General features: G+C 45.6%; 2 protein-coding genes and 1 pseudogene across 2 annotated transcripts; all 3 read left to right on the top strand.

The window, feature by feature from the left end:
- The first annotated feature begins 667 nt into the window (after positions 1-667).
- LOC136551019 (scarecrow-like protein 21) lies at positions 668-7820 on the top strand. The gene is made up of 3 exons (XM_066542621.1): positions 668-963; positions 5079-6821; positions 7394-7820. Exon 2 carries the CDS (start codon positions 5178-5180, stop codon positions 6786-6788), a length of 1611 nt encoding a protein of 536 aa, XP_066398718.1. The 5' UTR covers positions 668-963; positions 5079-5177; the 3' UTR covers positions 6789-6821; positions 7394-7820.
- A 70-nt stretch (positions 7821-7890) lies between these two features.
- LOC136551029 (putative yippee-like protein Os10g0369500) lies at positions 7891-11878 on the top strand (annotated as a pseudogene).
- Positions 11879-12843: 965 nt separating this feature from the next.
- Positions 12844-14959, top strand: LOC136468177 (uncharacterized). Its single transcript, XM_066467001.1, has 5 exons — positions 12844-13530; positions 13851-14016; positions 14134-14312; positions 14453-14741; positions 14846-14959. The coding sequence occupies exons 1-5, from the start codon at positions 12968-12970 to the stop codon at positions 14957-14959; spliced, it is 1311 nt and encodes a 436-aa protein (XP_066323098.1). The 5' UTR covers positions 12844-12967.
- The last annotated feature ends 1990 nt before the right edge of the window (positions 14960-16949 follow it).

Here is a 16949-nt window from a genome sequence, read left to right as displayed (position 1 = left end):
GTGCTAGCATGTATGGCATGCATGCGTAGTGCATCACCAATTCTGAATGGCTATATGCATTGGCTCACCTCGCCGTCATAGCTTCAGTGTCTTTCTATACTGGTACCAAGCTGGTTCCGTTCGCTTCGTAAAAAAAACAAGCCGAAATATTGTTTCGGTTGATTTATTGTGAGAGAAAAGTATTATCCTAACTAAAAAAACAAACTGAAAAATACAGATTATAAATAAGCCAACTGGACCTTCCGTCTTTTCTTTTGGCAGGCTTCCTTGAGGACAATAAAATGCATACTGCACACAACACACAATAGTAATAGCGCTAGCTAGGGCTCATGCAGCTTCGTTTCCTGACCTACTAGACCACTCTTTTCGGCTCGCTGAATCTTCGCTGAAAAACACTGTTTTGGCTAAAATATTGTGAGAAAAAAATACTGTTTTAATTAAAAAAAGAAATGGAACAAGTGAGATATGAAATAAGCCGAAGGTCAAAATGTATGGCTACTGGCCCCGCAATGATTTGTCCTCACGCTCCGCCGCTGGCGACGATGGCAGGCAAATCACGAATCCTCCCTACACTTGGCTTCCCAAAGCCTCCCTCCACCTTGCTGTTATCTGCGAAATCACGAAAATACCCCCGCCGGTCTCAAGTCTCAGCTAATCAACCCTCTTTCTTCCTCCTCTTTCTGGGCCCTCGTCATTCTCCTCGCAACGGCGAGTCGGTGAGGCAGCGGACGCCGCCCCCAGTCCTTCTCGCCTTCTCCGTTTCCTCGAACCTGGTTGCCTCGTAGCCCCACCGCACCGCCGAGCACGCGGCCGCGGCCGCGCCGCCTTCCACTCAAGCTACTCTACTCTACTCGACCCAGAATCATCTTCTACTCGGGGTACTCCTCCGCCGCCTCTCTACTACTGGCTGCCGTGGGCCGTGCCGTGGAGTGGGGATCCGTCCGGACTTTCTTACTTTCGCTGGTAAGGAAGCATTGGGTTAGCTAGGATGGATTATTGTATTGTTCAAAGCGTGAGTTCTGTTCTGCAGGAATCAGCATCTCCTGTTTGCTCTCGAGCAATGGAATCCGAATCCTGCTGTCCGGGATAAAATTCGGAAGCCCCAGTCCATCCGGCTTGTTGTAGATTTTTGTGTTTGTTGTCCGGAGTACTTAATAGTTTGTTTTCTAGAAAATTTTGTGGTTCTCAAAAAGGGAAACAAAAAAACTCGTTCCTCATGTTCAGTTCCTTTTCTTTTTCTCTGACCGTGTTCATATAATAATATCGCTAGGAATAGTCCAACAGATATGCATAGGTCAGGGTCTAGGAAATTTTTTGCATGACATAGCTGAGGGCCTGTTTGGTTTCCATAAGTCAGGTGATTGAAAACCGAGTGACTTACAAGTCATGCCTGTTTGGTTGTAGATGACTTATAAGCTCATTAAAGGTGTGGCCCCACGCGGAAAAGGGTGACTTATAAGTTTTAAACAGGGGTGAACCAACTTAAAACTTATAAGCAGGGGTGACTTATAAGTTGATGGTGTTTGGCAAAATAAGTCACTTATTTCACTTTTTAACTTGTAAGTAAGTGACTTATTTGGAACCAAACAGGCCCTGATAGCTGGGAACAAAGTTCTGGAGAACGTGAACTGCATGACATCAGGCACCGTTAATTCATCATCTCAGCCTTTTTTGACTGCCTGTTTGGTGGGTGAACATGGTCGTCGGATGCCATGTTTGCTGGAGTGCGATCATGCCTCACCCAGTGATCATTCCAGGTAGGCAGTTGGCAAGACTGCCTATTTCGTCTATGGACCACGATTTATGGTGGCCATAGTTGCTCTCAAAACGTTGCTGCCACACCAGATCCGATTGGATTTTTGGGCACCCCAGTTAAATGGTGCTATTAACTCCACTGGATCAGAAAATGACATCTCTCTTGTTTTCTTTGTTTTTCTCCTCTGTCCTTTTGCTTTTGCTCTTGTTCTGCTGCTCTAAGCAGGTGGCTTCCATTCCATCCTAATCCGAGTGGACCCAGCAAAGTTGAGGGAGACTTTGGATACTCGTTACTGTTAGGGAGTCAGTCTAGCTACATTCATGATAAGCTAATAAGTTGGAGTTTAGTAATTCGTTTCAGCTATGAGACATTCATATCTTTAGAAATTTCTTAGTTTTTGTCTAAGTATATAGGAATATATCAGGAATTGCTTGTGAAACTATTGGGAATTTGGGATTCAACTGCAGATTTAATGACTGCAATTGTGTTCTTTCCCATGCCACACTTCCATTCCATGACATACATCAATAAGGAGAATTTGTTGGTTCTTTACAGCATATCTATGATGTCCGCAAACCTTACCTTGATGTGCTTGAGCCTCTAAGCTCAATTCCTTGACTTGTCTTATCTGCAATTGTCTAAGTGGCTATGGTTGTATCTATTTATGTTCTCGGTGTCCACTTACAGCACACATATAATCATTGGCAATGTGTTTTATATCTGCAAGTATTCAGCTTGCTTTTGTTCTTCCCATTTATGTTGAACTCAAGAGCAATTTAATATCGAGCACTGCAGGCGAAATGTAACATTCCACTAGTATATAGTAAAGAAAAGAGAGTACCTAGGAACAAATGGGTGTCCTTTTTCCCACAAAAGAAAGAAAATAGACATAAGAATCGCAGCCAACAAGGATTCAAACCCTAGTGGTGGCGCTGTACACCCAAAGCTCCGACCAATGAAGCTGCCAGAATCGCAGCCGACAAGGATTCAAACCCTAGTGGTGGCGCTGTGCACCCAAAGCTCGGACATGAAGCTAGACTTTGTTCCTTACATGCCGGTCAATGTCCCATGTGGTACTCCCACCTATGCTACAATACCTGCACGGACACAATTCCTTACGTCCCCGTGATATCATGGTTCACGGAATATCACATGTGGTACTCCTGCAGGTGCTAGAATACGTGCACTGACGCAACACGCAGCATTAAATACTATACAACACAGTATCAGTATGGATACAGAATCGGACGTTATACTAAATTTGCCACTATAATGGTGTGGGGCCGTGGACATGCAAGGGTAAAAAGCATCAAGCATGCAAACATACACTTATCTAACTTCTCATAGTACCGATTTGTTATGTATTGATTATAGCTATTGATTTCACAAGCTGATGACATAGGTGGTTGCAGTTTCCTATAGCATTTTGTTGTTAGCTTATGACCTTATGTCCTATTTGTAAGGGGTACATAAGTTAGCTATGACAAACAAGTTGTTTATGGCATATTGTTGGTAAGCACACCACATGGGGATGCACTGTAATTTTGTTGGATATGGCTGTGACATGTTTAGATTGGGTGTTACACCTAACATGGTTTGCGCTGCTTACCCTTAAGTCTTACCAGAATTATCTCTGCGCCCCTGTCTTGCGTTTTTCGTTATATGCCAAATGTATGATTTCCCTTTACTTGCCATTTGAACTACAATTGTTTGCATGACTGCAAATTATTTTGATTGGAGTTTGAATTGTTGTAGGCTCTTGGAGACCAACTAATATTAATTAACCCATTAAAGGACTGTATATGCATCTTTTGTCTGCTGTTTGTTAATTCCCAATCATGGCATGGATCACGAGAAATGCTGCCTGTGGTTGAATCCAGCTTCTCATAGTAGCATGTATCTTATTAAATTTTATTTTACATTCTGCAATTCTGGGCATTACTTTATGCTTATTTACAGACATTTTTAATTATTTTTTTGAAACTTCAAAGTTGACTAATTTGTTACATTTCCTGATGTCTTTGGTTGACAAAAGAATAGGCATCTCGGATACATAGGGTGCGTTTGGTTGCTTTCTGGATGTGGCCTGGCTCACTCCGACGAAGCAGGCTGCCACCGGCCAGGCTTTGCAGCTGCAATACCAACTTGTCTGGTTCATGTACACATGCAGCCAGGCCACGAACAGCCCACAGCTCTCACTCTCACACAGCATGCATGCGCGTGCGTCCACCGTCACCAAGCGAGCCAGGCTCTGGAGGAACGGCGATTTTTTTCCGCATGCCGTGAGCCTGGCTGGCGGACTGCTTTTGCATCGCGCGGACCTGGCTGGGGGGTTAAACCAGGCATCCAATCACGCGTTGGCTGCATCACCGGGGTCTGGTTGGGCAGGATGCAGGGAACCAAACGCCCCTATAGAGTTCAAATTTTGTATATACGGGTTCTGGTGTCCCCATTAGGGAATTAAGTATGTTGCAATAAAACATCGTATATTTAGTGCACATGTAGTTAACTAAGTCATAAAAATCCAGCATCAAATTCATCCTAGATGTCAAGAAATAAGATAAACAATCAATCTGGACCCTTGATAACAAATATAAATTTGAATAATTTTATTTTTGCATGTTTAATTAACTTTCTGTACTACGTACATGGTTTTCAATGACTTTTTAGGAACATTGTCACATGTTGTATCATTGTATATTCACTAATGGGGACCCCTAGAGCCCCTGGTCACTAATGAATTCCCCCAGATATATTATGGTCTGTTCTTGCATGCATGTTGTAGTCAGTAGCCATTTATTTTAGTGAAAAGTTTCCTATTATTTTCCACATTGTAGTTGATATTATTCCTTCTCTAGCAATGAAATGATAATCATATCCAAGATAACATTCATATACAAAAGATGCAAATGTGAGTAGCACCTGACCAGCCAACAGTTCTGTGTAGTTGAACTGGTGATTCTTTTATATGCTTGAGAGTCTGCAAGCATTTTTATTTCTCAAAACGCAATCTCTCAGAGCCCTCAAAGTATCTCTTGAACATTAGTTTGAACAGGATAATTTTTTCTATGAACTAGTGTTTCCACTTTCCACCCTAGGGATCATCCACACCTCAAACAGGAAGAACCAAATGTGGTCCCACTGGGCAGTTTATTTTAAGTAGTAATTGTCATTTGATTTCATGTGTTGAATGGAAAATCAATGTGTCTTCTTTCTTCCTTACAAGTTCACACTACTGATTTGTCGTTTCTCTACTATCTACCAGTATCTTGTTTATGTATAACTTCAGTTTATCTTATCTCTGTCTGTTTGTTTTATCCAGTTGATGTCATCATGCTGAGCATTTTGTGGTAGAGACGCCAAGATCATCTCTTTGGGTTCCAGCATATAACTCCTGGCCACAAAATTTGCACTAGATAATATGTCGACACAGGCCTCTAACCGGTCATACAGATATCCAGACAATACCCAACTACCATACCACAATGGCAATCCAATGCATGTTGGGGGCAATGGTAATTACTATGTGCAACAAAATCGTGATGATGTTAACTACATTTCCTCTGATGATGGATCACAGAGCAGTAATTCTAGAGCTCAAGGTTTTCAAGCACAGTTTTGCACCCTAGACTCGTCTTCGGCCAATTGTGTTTATCCTGCACATAGCTCTACCTCTTCTCAGAGCATAAGTGGAAGCCCTCTGTCTCAGCAAGAGAGCCACTCTGATCATGCATATGGTTCCTCTCCAAGTGCATCGTGTGTTACTCAGGTTCCCACCTGGACACTTAAGGATCTAGAAAATGTGATGCTTGGACCCGATTCTGACATAGGTAGCCCCGACAGTTCCTTTCTGCCTGGCACTGCCTTGTATGATAACAACTGGAGAGAACTTTTGGGAATTCAAACTGGGGATTTGAGGCAGCTAATTATAGCATGTGGTAAGGCTGTTGACGAGAATTCTTTCTATATAGATGCACTGATGTCTGAGTTAAGGGAGATGGTTTCTGTCTCTGGTGAGCCGATGCAACGTCTGGGAGCTTACATGTTGGAAGGTCTCATTGCGAGGCTTTCTTTCACTGGACATGCCCTGTATAAATCTCTGAAGTGCAAAGAACCTGTGGCTACGAGTTCTGAGCTCATGTCCTATATGCATCTTCTTTATGAGATCTGTCCATTCTTCAAGTTCGGCTACATGTCTGCCAATGGTGCCATAGCTGATGCTGTTAAGGGTGAAGACATTATTCACATCGTCGATTTTCAAATCGCTCAGGGTAGTCAGTGGATGACTATGATACAGGCCCTTGCTTCAAGGCCTGGGAGGCGACCATACCTAAGAATCACTGGCATAGATGACTCGAATTCTGCTCATGCCCGAGGTGGTGGACTGGATATGGTTGGACAGAAGTTGCACAGAATGGCCCAGTCATGTGGTCTGCCCTTCGAGTTCAATGCTGTGCCAGCAGCTAGTCATGAGGTTGTATTTGAAGATCTTTGTGTAAGACCTGGGGAGGCCATCGTTGTTAATTTTGCTTATCAGCTGCATCATACTCCTGATGAGAGCGTCGGCATAGAAAACCATCGCGATAGAATATTGAGAATGGTCAAGAGCCTCTCTCCTAGGGTGGTAACTCTTGTAGAGCAGGAGGCAAACACAAACACGGCACCTTTCTTTCTTAGATACATGGAGACTCTTGATTATTACACAGCGATGTTTGAGGCAATAGATGTTGCTTGCCCCAGGGATGATAAGAAGCGGATTAGCACAGAGCAGCACTGTGTTGCAAGGGATATTGTCAATTTAATTGCTTGTGAAGGTGCGGAAAGAGTAGAGAGGCATGAGCCTTTTGGAAAATGGAGGGCAAGGCTTGCAATGGCTGGGTTTAGACCATACCCATTAAGTCCAGTGGTGAACAGAACCATCAAAACACTGCTTGACAGTTACCACAGCTATTACAGGCTTGAGGAGAGAGATGGCATCCTTTATCTTGGCTGGAAGAACAGAAAGCTGGTCGTATCTTCTGCCTGGTGCTGATATTTCCAATTTTTTGGAAGAAGCTTTGTTTAGGTATATTGCTGGCAGCTCACAGATCTTTAACTTCTTATTATCCCAAACATATGCATGTCTTTGGCAACTTTAAGTTTCCAAGCTTGGGACCACATCAGGTGTTTTAGGTGAAGTATGTCTTCCATTTTGGCGACGAAACCAGTTAGTAATATCTGTCTCGGTGATTACTACCTTCTAAGCTTGGAATTGCCAGTCTTTTTGGGTGGTAATATAGTTCTGTACTTTGGGGAGGAAATAAATCAATGATAGGTCCCATTATACTTTTTCTAAAGATTTGACTGGGATTGTAGCCCAATGTGAGTGGTCTTGTACCTGAAGTCCCTGTATACAAAATGTGATAGCAAATAGAATCGCCCCATTGGTTTTATCAAATCTCATAATCTTACAGAACAATGTACTGTTATGCTGCTTCTGTGGCTGTTGCTTGATGCATTTTATGCTGTATTGCTGCATGATTATGTAACGTCTATTGAGAAAAGTTTGTTTATAGCTTGAACAACTTCATGCCAATCGTAGGTATATTCCTTTAAATAACACTGTTGCTTAGTTTCTTTCTATTTTGTTCCCTGCAGGTTCTTTCGTGGCATTGTGTTCAGCACATGAATCCAAGGTCGAACCTAAACTTCAATATGAAGACTGCACAATCATAAACAAGCCGGTTGCTTCCTTACTGTTTGTTGCCCAGCTTTGCAACTCTCCCATGCTCACCATCATCTCGGACTAGCTGTTCATCTCTGATGTACTTACCATGACACTCAGTTCCATCCTTATATAGGTGCAAACAGTAGTTTCATCACCCCCTTGTACTGGTCTTAATACTGTATGTTGGTAGAATCTGGCATCAGCTTCCGAATCTGGATTGCTGAATTGTGTATGTTACATTTAGCCAGTATTTGACAGTAGGCGCAAGGAGTGCCGTTAGATTTTCTGTATGTACAACCTGCTTCAGTTGGTGTATTGTACGTACTTATACAGTATGGGTGATTTACTTGTGTGCTATTTCCGGTTTGGTTATCACAGTACTGCACTGTTCGCGCGTTAAACTCTTGTTTGGTGGTTATAAGTTTGCTCTGCATTGGTAGGCAGGAGCAACAAGTGTGAATGCCTTTTGCGATGTTGACCTTAGTAGTAGATGGCAGCACGCCTGATGCATGACTGAACCACTTTGTGCAGTGTGCACCGAAGAAGGTAAACCTACTGGGATCTCTGCTGAATGCTGACTCTGCCTCTGGATAGAGCTCCTAGCCATCTGTTTGTCTGCTGCCTCTAACTGCATGCTTGTGGTCTGATTGATTTACTTTGAGGCGAATCAGTTGATCGGGATTTGCTTCGCAGAACGGCAGAATCCCGTCAAGAATCAGTGGAGCGCTCATCTTCTGCAACAAATTCGCTTGCTGCCAGCTCTGTTGATTACGTATTTTATTGAGGCATCAACTAACCACGGCAGAACTCGAGAAGCATCGTGGCGCCATTGTCCGTCAGACTCAGACCTTCTTCGCCATAAATACATGCTGTTCACGCGCTGGCGCGACTCATAAGCTGTTGCAGAGTTGGGGTTGCTGCCACCCACACTCCATTCCCATCTCCCTTTTCCGCACCATCTCTTCTCGGTAGCCATCTCTTCAAGGAAAGGTTCCTTATCTTTCTTCTTTCCTTGGGAGCCGAGAACCGGGACCGACCGGTGCTTTCCCTTGTCCCCCTTGTCTTGCTGCTTCCAATTGATCCGTCGATTGATCGGGCGGTAGTGGCGGTGGTGCATTTCTGGGATGGGGCTGCTCTTCTTGGAGCGGCTGGAGGGGGAGGGCGTGTTCAGGTGCCGGCGCTGCCGAGTGGACGCCGCCTCCAAGGACGCCATCATCTCCAGGATTTCTACGGCCGCACCGGCCGCGCCTACCTCTTCGACCACGTGTATGTTCTCCGCACCCCTCGTTCTCTTTGCTAAATTCTCGCGGCGGCGGTTCCCATGGCCATGGGGAGGGGAAACAGACTCCGTTTTATTCGCGTGGAATTCGGACCTCAACTCATCGAGCGAGGTCGTCGGCCCAATGTGAGCAAAACTAGGCTGCCGGCGCACCTCTGCTGCAAAGAGGATATGCCTGTTTCGGGTTGATCCCCGCTTGAATTGAATTGAGGCGAGGTTAGGGAACTCTGTTCAGGTTCATGTCTTTCGCAAATCGCAATAGATAGATGGCCCAGTACTAGCAATGCTGCTGTGCATACTATATGTTTCTGGTTTCCTTGTAGAAGTAGAACCATAGCATGTTCGAGACATGCTTGTAAATGCATTCATAGTTGGATTACGATTCTGGAACCTTAGTTCCTACCTTGTTACAGTCATCTCTACAATCCTGAGGCCCTGACGGATCTGGGTGCTTGTCCGGCCATCAGATTGTAGTCTTGTAGTAGCTTGCTTGGCAAATCAACACACAACGCAGTGTGCTGTGGGATCTTATTCGTAGTACTGGGGATCACATCGATACTTTATTTAACAAACAAGACTCATAGACGTATTTCAATGAGCACAAAGGCTAACACCGTATTGCTTGTTGATGGGCCGATGGTTATAACTACACTCTACAGGTTAGAGTAGATAGAAGCCTTAAAAGGAAAACCCATTATCATAAACATAAGCATAGTTCTTCTGTTTGCGACAACCGACAATTTTGTATGATTGTAACCATTATCAATTTATCATATAGTCGTTCTGATAAAGTCACTGCTAGATTGTGAATAACTTGTAACCAAGCAGCCCTGTTCGCTTCTCTTATAATCCGTCTTTTTCAGCTTGTTTTTTCAGTCGGAACAGTGTTTTTCTCTCACAGCAAATCAGCCGGAACTGTGTTTTGGCTTGGTGACGGTCTGATGGTTATAACTGCACTCTACGGTGTCTGCTTTAATAAAAGATATAAACTCTTTATCATGAACTTGACATAATTCTTCTGTTTTTTTCACTGCCATTTTACTTGCTACAATGTTGTCTACTCATAGCCACTATCCGTCCCAACTCCCGAGGAAGCTTTATACTGTCGTTCTGATAAAGTCACTGCCTGATTGAGAATAAAGTGTAACCAAACAGCTATCTGCCTTTGATCCATGTAGACCTGTACTGGTATGGTTACTAAAACTTTCCTTTGGCAATATTTCAGCGTGAACATATGCCTAGGCCCTAATGAGGATCGATATCTTGTAACCGGACTCCATACTGTGAATGACATCTACTGTAGCTTCTGCCAACAGATTCTTGGCTGGAGATATGTGAGTACAAACTTAATTGGCTTATCTTGTGATAATGATTATCTTATTTTCATTGATCATTGATTCATGCTTGGCGGTAGACATAGTAGCAAAGTTACTTTATAAAACAAGACAAAAAGTATTCTGCAACAATTTGTTGAAATGGGACAAAGCTGAAGAAACATACTTATCATTTCTTCAAAAAGCGCTGAACATCAAGTGGGCGGCTATGTACAACAAATGGAAACTAATCCTTTATTCATTTCTCAACCACTACTCGCATATAAACGCTTTCCTCGAACCATTTAGCTAACACTGAAGTCAATTCCGCTTCACTTTCTGGTCTTAATCATTGGATTGCACAATGATTTAAAATCTATTCATCTGGAGATATGAACACCATTTTGCTGTTCATATGTGATTGTTTTCCCTGTTCTTGAAAGTTGAGCTCTGAATTCCGTGCTGTTGATGCAGAAATCAGAGGTGTATTTTTAACAACAAACTGGAAGCAACATAGTCTGCCCATGTATCTGTTTTTCTTTTCTTTTCTTTTCTTTCAATTCGCCTTTTGTCATTTGTGCTAAAATAGTGGATGGACGGTATAACTGTCTTTTCAACCCAGCATCTGTGTCTTGATTTCTGCTGTTATATCCAGAAATACAACAATTAACTACAGCTACTAGAATTATTGTAAAATTGAATTGTTTACAATGTCAAAGAGTGACACCGTCGTTATTTTTCTGTCCGCCAGTAAGCTCCTAATGTCAAAAACATCTCACATTTCCTAGACATGTTGCCATTCCGTTCCTCAATCGCTACATCATATTCACACACCATTTTCTGCATATGATGCATCCTAATTCCTGGGTGGTTTGCTGCAGGAGAAAGCCTACGAGCAAAGCGAGAAATACAAGGAAGGGAAGTACATCCTCGAGAGAGCCAGAATGGTGAAAGACGGTGACGATCATTCGGATGTTCTTACTACTAACATCCTAGAAGCAAAATCATCTTGAACTCTGGAGAGATTCAGAAGTATCCCTCAATTCACATGCCTCAGAACATTTGACGCCTAATTCGCATTCCAATTAGGAAGGTCACTGGTCACTGGTTGCAGATTCTTTGATTTGTAGAATATTACTGATTCTAAATGCTCTTAGCTTGTTAGCTGTGGTAACATTTGGTGAAATATTGATGACCCGATGAATTGAAACGAAGCTGATTTATCTCTAGTAACCATTGTTATTCAGGCTTTCGCCCTTTGTGGACTTGTCTGGTTCGCGCAGGTTGGCCAGTGAGAGCCCCTCTCCTGATCCTGGTGGACACGGGCGGGCTTCTAAACGTGGGCCGCATGCGTCTCGAGAGCCCGCTCCATTATATAAGCGCACTGCGGATCCGCACACGGCTCAATTCGAAATCCGCAACGCAATCCAGCGCGGTTCGATCGCCATGGAGGCATGGAGCCGAACAAGCAGGGTGACGCCGCCTTGTCCAACCCCACCGCCGACCTCGAAGCCCGTCTCGACGCCATGCGGCTCGGCGATCCCTCCTCCTCGCAGCCGCTGAGCCCGCAGCACGTGCTCGTGCCGAGCGCGGCGCCCGTCATGAGGACGCCGCCGCAGATGCCCCAGTCCCCGCCCCGAGTGCTCGTGCCAACAGCGGCGAACGTCGCACGGCCGCTATTGCTGTAACTAGAGATTAATTGTTGGATCATTTTTTTACGATCAATTGTTGGATCAGTTGAAAACACGGTAGGAGCAAAAGTCAGTGGAAAAGTTGAATTGTGTAATGAACTGACAAACACTGAAACTTGGTAATCACGTTTACCCATGTTTCTGTTTTTGCCTATGATGTTATCTGATGTACAAATTCCATTTACTACGTCAGCAGATAATAAATACTGCTTGCCGGTCAGTTACGACATCAGCAATTCGCTTGAACTTACCGGCTACTACAGTATTTTTCTCTTACAACAAAACAGCTTCAGCCGGCTTTAATACCAGCCGAACAGGCCTACATAATCTACAGCTATGAATTCAGGCTGAACCGCTTGGAGTTTGCTTATCGTCTCCATTTGTTCATACATACACAAGTCAGAGGTCACAAACTACAGTCTAGGAAGATCACGGGCTTGCTGCAGGGGTAAGAAACGAAAGGCACAATTTACTGTACCACCTTACTGATATCTTTGCACCACAGATGAATATAAATTAGAACTGCAGATTTTACTGCGAGCTATGCTTACACATTATCATGTTACTCTTTCTATCCCATCAATATGATCTACTGAACATCTTTCACCATATACAAGCACAGAAAATGCAAAGATTACCTTACTTGAACATCAATCAATCAAATAGAAACAATTATGCAGAGAGGCGCAGTCACGCATTCGGTCTCTGACTCTGAGTCGGTGATCGTCTGGCCCTGGTCTTGCATGCCCCGCATCCGTACAGGCGGTTGGCAAATCCAGCCCAGCGTCCCCACCCCTCTTGAGCCGGGCAGAGCAGGACCCCACTTGCCTTGCCGTCGTCGTGTGGTCCAGGCGTACCGAGCACCGCTGCCTCTATATAAGCGCCACCACCGCGGCCACCACGCCCGCAACGGCCCTCGTGTTTCAGACGCCGCAACGAAATCCAAGCGAGCGCTACCAACCTCGGCGCCTCCACCCGTCCACCGCCATGGATCCAAAAGGGCAGGGCGGCGACCCCAACGGCCGCGGCGCCTACTACAACTACAACCAAGCGCAGCGTCATGACCACCCCTCGTCGTCGCCGCCGCGATGGCTGCCGCTGCCGCTGTTGACCTCGTGGCCCCAGTTGCAGCCGCAGGGTGGCTACCCGAGCTCCTTTAACGTCGGCATCCCTACCGACGGCAACATCTCGGGCAACGATTTCGCTCCCTTGGCCGTCCCCATGCCCGGCCCCGGCTACCACTACTCGGAGGTGGCGGGGCCATCGGTGCCGAACGCCATCGCCAGCCAGAACCAGTACCAGCCTTGGACAAACCAGCCTCATCCTGACTCCGCCGCCGTCTTCCCCGCGTCCGGGTACAACCCCGTCTATCTGCCCGAGGCGGGGGTCTACGCTCAGCAGCCCAGCTCCGCCACCGTCTTGAACGCGCCCGGGTACAACAGCAACCCGCACGCCTTCGTCTATCAGCCCGGGGCACCGCTCTACGCTCAGCCCGGCGCCGCCACCGACTTCTCCGCGTGGGGCGGCAACGCCAACGACGACCCGTACACCTCCGCCGGTCTGGTCGCGCCGCCCGCTAACGCTAACCAGGGTGCGAGTCGCGGCCCAGTGGCTGGCGATTCAAACCGATCCCGTCTGGCGCTTCAGAATGTCCAGGCGAACGACCTGCTAGGCGCCGTCCAGCGTGCGAACACGCCCGGAGAGCTCGTAGCCATCGTCGATTTCCTGATATGGAACCAATACAACGGGGTCCCCCTGATGGAAGTCGCCGAACCTGGGGCCGGGTACGTTCTGGGATCAATTCCTCTTCCATGGCTCCATCGATTTGCGAAAGCTGGTTCGGAATTTGAAGTTTGAATCGAACCCTCCCATCTTTCTCACGGTTTGATCACAAGTGATTCAACGAAGCTAGCTGTAGTCCATTCGCTTGCCTGTCAATCGATTAGTAAAATCGGGGCCTAAACTAAAACCTTAACTGCTACTTCCGTTGAAATGTCAGAGCATTTCCTGCGATTCATTGATTCTGCTGTGAACTTAAAAACTGTGGATGATCTGGGTGTTGCCCTGCTGTGTTTTGCCTTGCTGTTGTTTTGCACGGTTGCAGGGAGACAGCTCTGAAGAAGCTCGTCAGGTTGGTGGCGCTGCACTTGGCCCCCGGAGCATTGCAGCGGCTATTCAGGTGCCTAATCCATGGATGGATAATGGAACAGAGCAACGGCCCGCACCTGCTTCAGCATTTCTTCACCACGCTTGATTACGTCCATTGCTCGGTATGCACCCACAGCCCATCGGTTGGCCGCAATGGAGGACATACGTTATACGTATTGCTATTGCTCGCTTTTTTTTTTGGAACATAAATTGCTCGCGTTTTTCTGATGAACTTTTAGATTTTCATCGACGAGCTCGCCGTCCCCCGCTTCTGGGAAATGGTCACGGCCAGGATCGGGTTCGGGCATAGGAGCATGATGACGTGCCTCGACAATACGGGATACTACACTGACCAGGGTACTGCTCTCCACGTCACCTTCGTGTACCACACCGTCGAGATCGCCAGGAACATATACGGGTGAGAGCTGAGCATGCCATTACTACATTCATACACCGCGTGGTTCTTGTCGTCAGTTTTAACCTTCTCAAGCTGGAGAAGGGGGTATCTGAATCTGACTGAGTGGAACTAACGGGAAACCTCCTTCCTGCGTGCCGCAGCTCCCAACTCTTGCGGGCCGTCTTCGAGAGAGGCCGCAACGATCAGCTCAAGGAACGCATCAGGGAGCGCGTCGTGGGCAATGTCGTGGAGTTGTCCATGGACCAATACGGGAACAACGTGGTACAGGCGTGCTTCATCCCCAGCATTAGGATGCCTTTCTTTTCGGTGATTCTGCTGCAGCGCGGGCTCCAAGCGTTCTTGCCCCTGCCCGGCGAGCATCTCCGGGAGTTGGTGCAGAACCACTGCGCCCGCTACGTCCTCCACCGGCTGCTCCGCACCAGCGTAGACGTAAGTATTCGCCTATCCTGTCACGCCAATGCCCGCGCCGGGCGCTCGGGCGCTCGATCGTTACCTGAGACTGGTGTTTGACCTGCGCGGAACGTGTCATGCAGCACAATGTGGCGGCGGCGGAGGCGATGCAGCTGGCAGAGCGGATCTTGGGAGTTGGCTGGGGCTACCGGAGACGAGGCGGTGATCCACGAGCGCAAGCCATAGCTATGTTGTAGTAGTCGATGATTTGCTCCGCTGAGTCAGAGCGCGCCACGATGCCTTAGACTGTTACTGCGAATTGCGACAGGCCGTTTCTGCCTGTCTGCCTGTCATGCTGCCCAAGGATGTGCCAGGCCATTCTGCTAAAGCTGCACTGCGAATTGTGCGTTTGATTGGCATTGCTTGCTGACGTACACTGTCAAATGTCTCTGGTTTCTCTGTACAATGCTACGCCGTTGCTGTACAGCTCGATTGATTCCATGAAAGGAAACTAAAGATTTTGTACAGTCCATGCTTGTCCAGTACTCGGTAGGCAGCATTTCTGTTTGTATCCATGTTGCTAATTTCTGTTTGTATCCATGTCGCTAATGTTGTGTCAGATTAACCGTCGCTGCAATTTATGTCTGCGTGTACTGGTACCGTAAAGGTTCACCACTCGCGCTCTCACACCGCACCGATGCCACGCACTGTAAGCAAGATTATCAGTATACCAGTCCGTATCTAGAATGTTTAAATACTACGTGTCATGATCCAACATTGCATCTTAATAATCGTAAGTATCATGTGCATAATCATCTTCTAAAGTTTGTTTTTGTAAAAATTAGTTAGCCTTAGCTAGAACCCCTATGATCCGCCATCACAAGATCTAGGTCGACACGTCCAGGCCTACAGTCTACCAAATCACCATGGACGGTCCGCCAAAACCGACCTAGGCTCAGGATTAGGTATCACTTAATTTGTTGCTTCGGCCCCACCCATCAGACCTATGTGGCCTCTCCACCAGCTAGCACACACACACCACTCCCACTCTTTCTAGTTCTTGGAGGGGAGAGCTTTGGAAGCTTCACCGAGTCAAGGTAGGAGGAGAAATCTTATAGGAGGAGGTAGCCAAGACCTCCGTCCTCATCTGCAGTACCACCATGTCCATGGCAGGGATGAGCTAGGAGAGCTCATCCCCTTGCTAGGAGGGGGTATCAAGGCAAGAAGCAAGGAGGAGGAGAACCATGCAAGACCAAGCACCAGCTCATCCCCAAGCCCTCTAGATCATATTGGCAACCCTGGTAGGTACAACACGAACCCAAACCCTAGAAATCAATAGAGGTCAAGGTAGTGTAGTTTAACTCACCTACTAATTATCCCTAAATGGCTAAAACATGATCTAGGTAGTTTCGATGCAATGTACCTTCTTAGATATGTTCGCAAGCACCTTAGAAACCCATGTGCACAACCACATACCAAGTTCTACCTCTATTAAATTTAAAGTAAACATAAATACTATGTGTCACCATATATGTCAAGTCCACAAAAAATATTCCTTTAACAAAACACATACTAATGACATTGACAAATTCATTTAAATTTATATTAAACTTTATGAAAATAATTTTTGTAATTTGTTAGCTTATTAAATTGCATATACATTACTACGTACAACAGAACTGACATTCATTGTCGGCTCATCACTGTTGGTCGTTTTGAAACCGGCAGTGATAGAGTATCATTGTCGGTTCATGGCTTCAACCGGCAGTGATAGACATATGAGATCGGATGAAGATAAACTTTATATGAAAATTATAGAGTTTAAAGAGATCTAAAATTTGTTGTTGACAACTTTTTAATTGGAGATGATTTACAAGTCCAAATATTCAATATAAGTTCTCGAATCAGATTTGACATGAATAGCAATGTCGAATGGAGACAAAGTCAGCATCAAAGTTGTAGCACTCGACAAGATCTACAACTTTGCAATTAACAACTTTTTAATTTGAGATTGTTTTGAGTGTCAAATATATAATATAAGATTCGAAAATGTGAAGTTAAAAGAACAACGTCAGTAGCATAGTCACACGTGTCACGTAGCCTAATTAGTATGTGTGCGCGAGGGAACCTGAACACTCAGATCACGAGATTGATCCTGAAAAGCATATATTTTGTAATTGTTGTGATCTGTGGTGGTGACATTTTGAATAAATAAGTGATAGTTTAATTTTGTATACACTCTATTTT

The sequence above is a fragment of the Miscanthus floridulus genome, chromosome 1, assembly GCF_019320115.1.
Source record: "Miscanthus floridulus cultivar M001 chromosome 1, ASM1932011v1, whole genome shotgun sequence".
Lineage (NCBI taxonomy): Eukaryota > Viridiplantae > Streptophyta > Magnoliopsida > Poales > Poaceae > Miscanthus > Miscanthus floridulus.
The sequence above is the reverse complement of the archived record's forward strand: the minus strand, read 5'-3'. Positions and strand labels throughout refer to the sequence as shown.